The sequence below is a fragment of the Berghia stephanieae genome, chromosome 4 (genome assembly GCF_034508935.2).
Source record: "Berghia stephanieae isolate SIO BIC M18660-M18661 chromosome 4, UCSD_Bste_1.3, whole genome shotgun sequence".
Classification (NCBI taxonomy): Eukaryota; Metazoa; Mollusca; class Gastropoda; order Nudibranchia; family Aeolidiidae; genus Berghia; species Berghia stephanieae.
The window spans coordinates 68,773,674-68,784,599 of NC_088363.1; the positions used below are offsets into that span (position 1 = coordinate 68,773,674).

Genomic DNA, 10,926 nt, shown 5'->3' on the forward strand with positions numbered 1-10,926 from the left:
GACACTACCAACATGGTCGCTAAAACGAATTGATTTGGTTTAATTATGCACTCAAATAAAATGTTACGTAGGGAAAATGGGACAAGACTGAGGTGAGAAAAACAGGTTGATACGGAGAGATTGAGAGAGAGAGAGAGAGAGAGAGAGAGAGATAGAGAGAGAGAAAGCGAAAGAGAGAGAGAGAGAGAGAGAGAGAGAGAGAGAGATGTAGAGGAGAAGGGGGGGGGGGGGTGATGGTTAGACGTATCATATCCATCTTTTTATCTACGTAAACTTGTCAACCAAATTTCTAGTTAAAAACCCTATCGCTAATTGAATACTTGATTTTACCTCAATTTGGTGGAAAGTGCTTTTCACCAAGACCGTAAAAAAGGGGTCAAATGTCAATGCCTCTGGAACGCAATAGAACTCGGGGTAAACATGTTCTTTTTTCTTATTCTTATAAATTTCTCCGCCGTGGTTATTATCCTGATTATAGAATTAGATTAAAACTGTAAAGCTTTAAACAAAACCAGCATGGATTAGTGAACAAATAAGCAGCATAAATTAAGATACAATAAAAAAAAAATACCAAATGAAACGAAAAAGAAACTTGCAGAGAATCAGAACGCATTATGAATGCCAGATGTGAACTGTTGATTGAATGAGGTTTAGCTGCCTTTGTCATGTGGTTGGACTCTCGCCTTCGTTTCCTGGTTCGAGTCCCACTGTTAGTAGATCCAATTAGGGTCACATTCATATTCAATTTAGTATCATTCTCTCAGCGCATTCAAGTGTAAAATGAGTATCTGGGTGATTAAAGGATTGTCTATAGAGACTTACAGGCATCATGTCTTGCCTCGCTTTTGGCTTGATACCAACTGTAAAGTGCTTAGATCTCATTAAATGCATATTGCACGGGGCAGCGTGGCTCAGCGGTACGGTCTTGGCTTCGTACCCGAGTTCGATCACCCGGCGCTGCGCTGTGTGGCCTTGAGCAAGTCACCTCGCCATAACTCAATTTGCGGCGCTGCATTGCGGCTGACGCCTGGGTTATTCCAGTCTTACCTTGGAATAGACCCTAGAGACAAATTTCCGCTATGGGATGAATAAAGGGAATTTTATTTTATTTTATTATTTTATAAAAGCTCGTGTGTAAGAATAAAGGCTGAAAGTAGTAGAGACATTGTTGTACCAAAGAATACGGCGGATACTTTAGGGCGGAATAGGTAAACAAAATATCAATGAATTCACTAGATATAGGAATGAAATACACGGATTAAAGTCTTAAAACTTCGACAAACAAATCTAGATCTATGTGTTATAATATAAAATGCCTAACTAATGAGAGCGACTTTAATTGACCGAGACATGCTTTGTTCATTGTTTATGTTTTTAAGGGTTTTATGGCGCTTGCAACACATTTAGGTCATATCAGCGCCAGTAAAAAGGAAGAAAATGGATAGTAAAAAGTTCTAGAATTACAATTAAAGCACCCAAGAAAAGGTAAGACAAAGGGGAACTGGGAACAAATAGGGATCAGATGTAGATTCCAAGAGCATACCACCAATGTACTTAGTTGGAGATCACCTATAAGTCTCATCCGGACACAAGCACAAAATCCAACAGAGAGGAATACACTCAAATGCTTACATTATACACTAAAAATAACAAATATAATAATACATAACAGAGAGATGATTTACAAGGAAAAAAATATCATCTCCCAAAACAATAACTATGCATTTGACTGTTTCCCTCCCAGCCAAGACTCCAACCAGGGCCAGGACAAAATCAAGTAACCTCATTTCAAGACAAAGACAGAAAGCATGTTGGAAAACAGATATAAGGGGATAGAAGACACAGTATGGACCTCCCTGCCCGCTGTGGGAGGTCAGGATCCCCACCCAGCATGCTTTGTTCAGAATGGATCAGTTAGTACTGAAAACGGAAATACTTTTCTTTTAAAAAGCAGGAAAAAGTGAGGATACCAGCCTAATTCTAACGAAAATAAAGTTGTATAATGCCGATCTCCCAAAAAATTGATATCTAGAATGAAGGAATAGTACGATTATTTAAGTGAATGAGTTGGATTAGGGGGAGGGGTATAATGACTTGAAATACAGTACGGAAATATGTACGAAACAAAAAAAAAATTCATTCATTCATTAGTGTATGAATGAATGAGTGAGTGAATGAATCGAGCATTGAATATATGAATGAATAAAGGAATTATTGCGTGATGAATGAATAAAGGAATTATGAATAGATGAAAATGACAGGTCAGATTGAATAAATTTACAAATCAATGAACTAAAAATTAATTAAATCGACACTGAGATCCTTGACAAGACAACTGTCAATGAAATAAATGTGTCGTTGGTGACCTTTAGTGATAAATAAAATCAATTTTATCAAAGGTTTTTGAACAGTTCATATTATTTCAATCCCGAAAGAAGAAAAATACCATGACTCAAAATATTTTTATAATTGTAGAATAGCTGTCAACAGAGCTCTCCTCACGCCTGAGGCAGGCGCGTTTCCAAGTTTGAGCAACTTTGGTTTGAGCGTAACCATCGTAAACTGACACTGACCAAAAAATTACGTCAAAAGACAAGTCTTTGGTCGCAAAAGAAAACAAATCGTGAGTTGTATTTAATAGGTCAGCCAATAGAATTACTTGTTTCCTTGAGCACTACTAACGTCAACTCACTAGACGATGCTAAACCTAAAAAATGTCAAATTGTAAGTCCTAATGGGTTCTAGTGTCAGGCTATAAGTTAACGATGGCTACTGCCTGACACTAAAACCCTCTAAGACTTATAGTTTGACGTCATTGTCTAGGTTTCTGCAGCGTCTGGTGAGTTGTTATTAGTAGAGCTAAAGGTAACAAGTGATCCCATTGGTTGAACTATTGAATACAACTCACGATTTGTTTACAGTTGTGGCCAAAGACTTGTCTTTTGACGTTATATTTTTGGTCAGTATCCGGCTATACGTTTACGATGGCTACGGTTTGAGCCACTGGTTTAGCGGTTGGTCCTCAATTATCTTGTCGGTATAAATTATCATTGACCATAGATTGATTGTATCGATAAGTTTTACCGGATGTCATGATGTGATGAACGTATAAACTTGTTATCAGCTGATGTTGCAACCGCACTACAACATAATATGTAATTCATCCATTGTATAAGATCAATCGGCCACTCATTTATAGGAAAAAAATCTAGGTCATGGTAAGAAGTAGTTCGACATTATAGAAGGAACGAAATTGACGCCACTCACCTCTTTGTTATTGGCTTTAGACAACCATTTTTATGACAAGTTCTCACTAAATTATTTTATCAATCAGACTATAAACGTTTAAGGTTACACATAGTTTTGTGTGTTGTTACGTTATATCCGGCTGGCTGATGTTATGATAATTTTATCTAAACGTATAGATTCAATAGATTTGGTTAAAATTCAGACGTGTCTAAAACTTTTATTGTATATGTTTGAAAAAAAAGCTTGCAGCTAAAGACAATTATTTTTCTCTTGATTACAGATTGTAAGGTTAGCAAATTTATGCCCAGAGAGATAATTGCAAAACTGCCTAAGTTCAGTATTAAAGAGGAAAACTCGGGAGCTGGTACGAATGCAAGATAACAACCTGAAACGGTGAGGCTATGTTGTAATGACAGCACAACTGAACGGTAATCTGGAGGTCTGGAGTTCGATCCCCTATTCAGAAAGGCCCCAATTTCGCTTCGTCTGTCACTTTTTCAAATCAGATATCTTTGAGTTTGGAATAAGGACCCAAACAACATTTATAACGATTTCATATTATACTCGCGCGAAGAAGAAAAGAAGATGGATCATATCACATCATTAATTAGGTGGAGATTTAAATTGGCCCCCGTTTTGAACAAGTGACCAGCACTCAAGTTCCTTGGCAGCCCAGAATGTCCATGAATCCACTGGAGAGTGATAGTGTTGGCCTGGATGAGAAGTTAAAGTGATGATGTAGCTTTATGAATGATGGTTATTTATTCCAGGTCATCATTTGTGGCGAGGACTGGCTGTCAACATTTCTACAATCTCATTCTACATTCAGCTGCCCCTATTGAGTGCATCTCAAAATAGTATGTTTGATGCCATTTCAAGAAACGGAAAAGAAGTAGAGGAAGTCTTTGAATAAAATCGATGGGAAAGAAATGGAAAGCAGCAATCATATCCTTGCCAAAGTGTAATGAGAAATACTAAATTATATTAAATGGAGTAATTGCATAAGCCAGGTTAGATAAAATGATAACTGAACAGGTGTATTAAAAACACCACGATCCACTCCTTTTTTTTCTTTTTTTCTTTTTTTTTTTTTTTTTTGGACATCTTTAGAGTACTCTGGCGGTTCTTTTGGGGGGTTTTGGGGGGGTTTTCTATTTGCTTCGAAGTAAGAAAGAATTATGCTTATCACGCCCGTCATCACCCTGGGTCTTTTGCGACAACGTTGGTGATTATCTCTCTCTCTCTCTCTCTCTCTCTCTCTCTCTCTCTCTCGCTCTCTCCCTCTCTCTCTCTCTCTCTCGCTCTCTCCCTCTCTCTCTCTCTCTCTCTCTCTCTCTCTCTCTCTCTTGTTGCTCTGATATTGACGTTGTTTCCCTCAGTGTCGAGCCAGGATGTGAGGCCATCCAACATCTTTTTCCTCTGTCTTCAAGAGGCCTTCCCTCTTGCTATTTTGCCTGCCCTAAGAATGTTGTCCGTTTTGTTCTGATGTGGTGAATAATATTCTTGAGCATGTTGCTTCCTTCAACACATTTTTTTTTTGGTTTTCTTCTCAGTCCATGAGATACAGAGCAGTCTTCAAAGGAACCATATTTTTACTACCTCTAACCTTTTTTTTTATGGTTTTGGCGCTGACTGTCCAAGCTTCGCAAGCATACACAGGGATGGGCTCCATAGCATCTGAGTAATCACATCTAGGAATTCAGATCTAAACTATATTTTGCAGTAAGAATATGTTTCATATTGCGGAAGGCTACTTTGGATTTGGCTATTCGGGTTTGTTTTTTTTTCAATCAGGCATATTCTATTTTCAACAATCATTGTGCAAATATTTGAATTGCTTCAATTGGCGGAGGATGTTTCCATTCATCTTTATGCTCCATGATGGTATCGTTTTCTACTTGATGTCACCATTACTTCCGTTTTTGTAATGGCCATCGTATTGCTTTCTATCACACCTTTGTCCAGTTAATTGCAATTCTTTTTCACTTTTTGCAATTATTAGAGTTGTATCGTTGGCATATCTGATGTTGCTGATCTTCCCGTTTACCCTTAGCCCTGCTATATTCTCTCATTATGAGTTACTGGTATATTGAGAATATATCTGAAGACAACCTGCACGTCTGCTTCATAAACTACACCAAGGAATTCGATACAATAAACCATGCCACACCCATTGATGTTCTAGAAAGTTTAGATATAAATGGAAAAGTCCTGAGAACTTTACCAAAAATATATTTGGAACAGTCACCAACGATCAAATCAAGCAATGGCATAAATGGATATCCGCTAATCAAAATGGGAGTAAGGCAGGGGTGTGCATTGTCTCAAGATTTGTTTTATTTATCACTAAAATCGATATGTTATTCATATAACTTTGAACAGTTATATAGTACAGGAATCCAGGCTTTATTGCTCCATTTAGGAAAGTATTTGTTCGATGAAAACATTGTCAATTAACGTAGTATTTCCAGAATTTTATGTCAAGATGATTTAAATCAGGCACTTAAAACTATTTCTCAATATACCGGAGAGATGTGGATTTTAATTTAATTGAAAGAAGTTACAGTATCTTGTACTTTTGTCAAATTATTTAAGCATATTTTTTCTTCACATCACGCATCTTTAGACAATCACTATAGATAGTATGCAGATGACGTCACTCAGGCCTTTGTTATGGTTTTTGCCATCCGCGTTTGTGAGTTGTTCTCACTAAACTGTATTAACCAGACTATAAAAGTTCATGGTTACACAGAGTTTGTGTGTTGGTCCGTTATACTTCAGGATGGCAATGTTGTGAACTCCTTGGCCAAGCGCATTCTATCTATAGTCAGGTTTTTGATTAGCTCAGGAAATTTTGTTCATTGATTCTATTTGTTTTTCAAAAACTGAATAAGTGTGTATGAAAGGTGCCAGAGAAAGCAAGAAAGAAAAATCCCAAATAATCAGTCGTCCTCAACTAACTGGGGATCGAACCTTAGACTTTCTGATTACCGATTAGACGTGCTACCATTACACCACAGAGCTCAATGAAGGTCCTTAATTCAAGTCAAAGTTTTAAAGCTTCGCTTAAAATATAATTTTATGAAACAGGTTCACCTAGACATGTGCGGCTATGTGGTCTATAGGTATGACACTGTCTTTCGGATCGGAAAGTCTTGAGTTCGAGCTTCGTTCGGCGCATAATTGAGTCCTTGGAAAAGGCTCTTTACTCACATTCTCTCACCGTACTCAGGTGTAAAATGAGTACCTGGCCGTTAACATCGTCGTCTCTGTCGGGAAAAAAATGCATTCGAGCCTAACATGCGTCATGTCTTGTTCTACATTTTACATGTTGCTGTTGGTCAGGGACCCCTTGTAAAGCGCTTTGGGGGTATTAAATGGATATTGCTCTATATAAAATCTCAAGTTTTTTGGGGGTTATTTTAAAGACATAAAATCATTTTAAGGTGATTCGCAACATGTATCAGCCTGTCCTCAGAATGCCACTTTGCTTAAGGAAAGAGCTCTCCATCATACTTCATGTGACAGCGTGAATGTCAAAGTGGAGGTGTCAAAGATTAAGTTTTTTTTTTTAATATTGATAATGATAAACCAATGAAGAGTGGTGGGAACCGTAGCCTTCATAGATGTATAGCCCGACGCTTCCCAAATAACTACGTGACAACAACACAGTAAATGTGTTTGAATAGTAGACACAGCGCACTGGCAGACAATTTTATGCTTCATTACTTTTCTCCTTAATGACATAAATAAATCGTGATATTTTCATTAAACCTGCATCGACTAGGCAGGGCCGCCTACTATGTCGAAAAATTCGTAGAATGAAGAAATTTGACTCCAATTTCAGAACGTTATGAGCATCTCTGAGTCTTTAAAAATTTTAATGAAAGTGGATGCCGGATCACATGTTTAAGGATTTTGAAATGTTATTTAATACTTATGGGGGTAATTTTTTTATACTTCTAAAGTTCAAAAAAATTATAGCGACTACAATTTTTTCTCCTAAAGATTACGAATTTTTTTAACAATCAAGTAGGCAAGTCAACTTAAGCTATAATAATAATAATAATAATAATAATAATACTTTATTGCATCCCAAAAAGGAAATTTTTTGTACAGACGTGTTATAATTTACACAATAAGATAAAAATACAATGGAAATAGGATGTATATATATATATAAAAAAAAAAAAAAAAAAAAGGAGCAGCTCTATGCCCAGAGCTGCGCTTTATAATATGAATAATTTCAACACTGTAAAATAGTTAAAACTGTCACTATAAATTGAAAATTGAAAAGATTGCAAAACAAATAAATTAATAAATTAATATTTATATTTTTTAAAAGTAAAAATGAGAAATAATTATATAAAATGATTATTGCTTGTTGTTATAAAGCCTAATACTGGACGGCAGAAACGATTTTCGGTGTCTCTCTGTTTTGGTTGAAATAGAAAAAGGGCGACCACTTCTTTCTGACATAATAACTGATGGTCTTAGTGGATGATACTGGTCATTTAATATTTTAGTTATTTTATTTATACAAAATTTCTCGTATAAAAGATCTACATCGTCAACATCATTTATATAGCGTGTAATGGATTTTTTAATATTTGAATTTATTTTGTTCCTTTCCACTGCTAAGCAATTGCCTCCCCAAGCTGTTATACAAAATGACAAAACACTTTCAATTACTGCTCTATAAAATAATGTGCAGAGGGTTTTATCTATTCTAAACTGAGAGAGTTTTGATAAAAAATATGTACGTCTGCACATCTTATGCCTAATTATTTTCAAGTGTTCATCCCACTTGAGCCTGTCATCAATCGTTACACCAAGGTATTTGTAGTGAGGAACTCGCTGGACGAATTGGTCCTTTAATTTTAACGGTTCTATCGGTTCCTTCACTCTCCTAAAGTCAATCACTAGCTCCTTTGTCTTGCTTATGTTAAGCTCTAGGTGGTGGGCATCACACCAAGACACAAATCTATCAATTTCTTGCCTATAAGCCACTTCGTTGCCATTTGTTATGAGGCCTTGAAGAGCGGTGTCATCTGCAAACTTTATTAAAGGTACACTCAGGTTTTGACTTCTACAGTCATTCGTGTATATTGTGAATAATACAGGGGACAATACACAACCTTGAGGAGCACCAATATTTGTAGTTATACAGGAAGATTTGTTTTGTCCTAATTGAACATATTGTGCTCTCTCCGTAAGAAATTCGAGCACCCAAGCAATTATATACTTGTTTAAATTCAGACTAGTCAATTTTTGAACAACCAACTGAGGTTGCATTGTATTGAACGCTGAAGAAAAATCTGCAAAAAGCAATCTGCAATAGCTCCTAGCGTGATCTAGATGCCTGTAGATGTTGTTTGTAAACAGCAAAATGGCATCCTCTACGCCACGTCCTGGTTTGTAAGCAAATTGATGACTATCACTCACTGGCATTAACTGATTCCTAATTTTAACAAGAACAAGTTTTTCTAAAGATTTCATGACTATTGAAGTCAATGCAACAGGTCTGAGATCGTGCATAGTTTCAAGTTTTTCTTTTTTTGGAACAGGAATAATTTTTGAAGTTTTCCAAATTTCAGGGATCGAAACGCATTGGAGGGACCAGTTAAAAATATGTGTATAAATGGGGGAAAGCTGATGGGCACATTCTTTTAATAATTTTCCTTTCAATCCATCCGGCCCAGCAGCCTTCCTCTCGTTTAGTTTCGAAAATACGAATCTCGTTTCCTCTTCACTGACCTCAATAGCCATTTCATCTTCCAAAGCCCTGTCTAATTTATGTTTTTCATTTTCAATATCAAATTTGTTTGCTGTGTCGAAACGTGAATAAAATTTATTTAAAGTTTCAATTTCGATATCTTCTGATATAATCGTGGGCTTTGGATTATAGTTAACAGCAGTTTTAAGCCCCCGCCACGTGTCCCGTATATCCCCAGAAGAAAAGCATTTTTCAATTTTATTTTTGTACTTGTCTCTACAACTAGATATTACCCTCTTTATCTCTTTTTGTTTTGTTTTCAGATCTTTTTTGTGTCCACAAGTAAAGAGAGTTTTCTTTTGGTTCAATAAAAGTTTTAGATCTTTTGTTATCCAAGGCTTGTTGTTAGGATAATATTTTATTTCTTTTTTACTAGACACTAGCTGTGAATTTTTAAACATTTTATTGAACAATTTAGCAAACTCAACTGTCGTGTCCATACATTGTAATCTCGGCATGAAATGAAATAGCGCGATCTTGAATTGAACAGATACTGGTTGGGTGATAATCCCAGGACTACTCATCCGACTCAGATGTGAATGAGTATTAGGCTAGAGAAATAGTATAAGCACACACAAAAAAAGACGTAGACTATATGACGCGCTTTGTAGTGTAAAAATAAAAATTGTTTTTCTAAATCTTGCGGAATGAAAAAAAAAAAGATAAAATATATCTAGATATCTACATGGGTACTCTCTAAAATTACATTCAGAAAAAGTTATTAAAACGTACCTTCGTATTTTTCAACATCCAAATCATAAAATATTTCTTCAGCATCCTCTCTCATAATCACATCAGCGGAGCTTTCAATGATTCTATCCGTTCTTTTTCCATTGCCGGCGTTTTGTAGATGTTTGTTGTCACATGAAATCAAGTTAGTCATTAATATTATACTTATTACAATAAAACACGGTAGAGAATTCCCCAAGAACATTTTGAACATTCGGGAAAAATATGTTTTATTAATTTTAATTTACAGTCGGTGACAATAAATATATCAATAAAAAACTTTTTAACGGAATTCACATGTAATACTGTCTGTAGTCCATTTGAAAGATCTTGTTATTTTTAGATAACAGTTCTAAGCAATGCTCCTCTTGTAACGCCCCTCTATAGCGTTAATACTCGTTGGATTGACAGTGGACTCGTCGTTGACTTTTTGTGATCGAGTGACGAGTGACAATCTGGATGTGTGACGGCAGGTATTAACCGTGGAGCTGTGGTATCCACACGCGTAGACTTTTCCATCCGGATACGACCTATAAACGTTCATAGCCTTGAAGTGAAAAGGTCATGTCAATTGGGCAGAGACGTCGGAACGTCACACCGTCCTCTCTTCCTGTTTCAGCCTCCCTATAAGCGTTATGTAACCAGTCCTTCTGAGGACCAAAAATGAATAGGTTACATATTGAATCATAACTATTTTAGTGGCAGGATTCCTAAGATTACGGGATGGATGATCTTTATAAACAACCAGCATATATTATTTAGATTAGAAAATATGATGCCATCACTGTAAAACCAAAAGATATATCATTCAACGTATGTATCCAGTCCTCCAGAAGAGCAGTTATACACTTCCAATGAGATTGGAACCAGTTTTTGACATCACACTTTTGTTCTCTATTGTAGTCTGATGAAAAGGCCAGTCTAGAGTAATTTACTATTTTCCAACGCTTTTTTCTCTTAGCTAATATAATAATTGCTTCAATATTATACTCAAAGAAAAGCCCCCCCCAAAAATAATTAAGTGATTAACTAATTATACTAGCGGGCTAAGTGATCTTGTGGTATGACACTCCCTTTCGTATAGGAAGGTCATGGGTTAGAGCCTCGCTCGGCGCATAGTTTAGTCCTTAGAAAAGGCTCTCTACTGACATTCTCTCACCGTACTTCAGGTG

At 36.3% G+C, this 10,926-nt stretch overlaps 1 protein-coding gene across 1 annotated transcript in view; it reads right to left on the bottom strand.

Moving 5' to 3' along the window:
• Positions 1–10,206, bottom strand: part of LOC144971107 (uncharacterized) — a 28,120-nt gene extending 17,914 nt beyond the window's left edge. The window contains exon 1 of the mRNA XM_078911505.1: positions 9,758–10,206. Within this exon, the coding sequence (XP_078767631.1) occupies positions 9,758–9,968 (211 nt within the window). The 5' untranslated portion in view covers positions 9,969–10,206. The remainder of the gene's footprint in view (positions 1–9,757) is intronic.
• Positions 10,207–10,926: the final 720 nt, after the last annotated feature.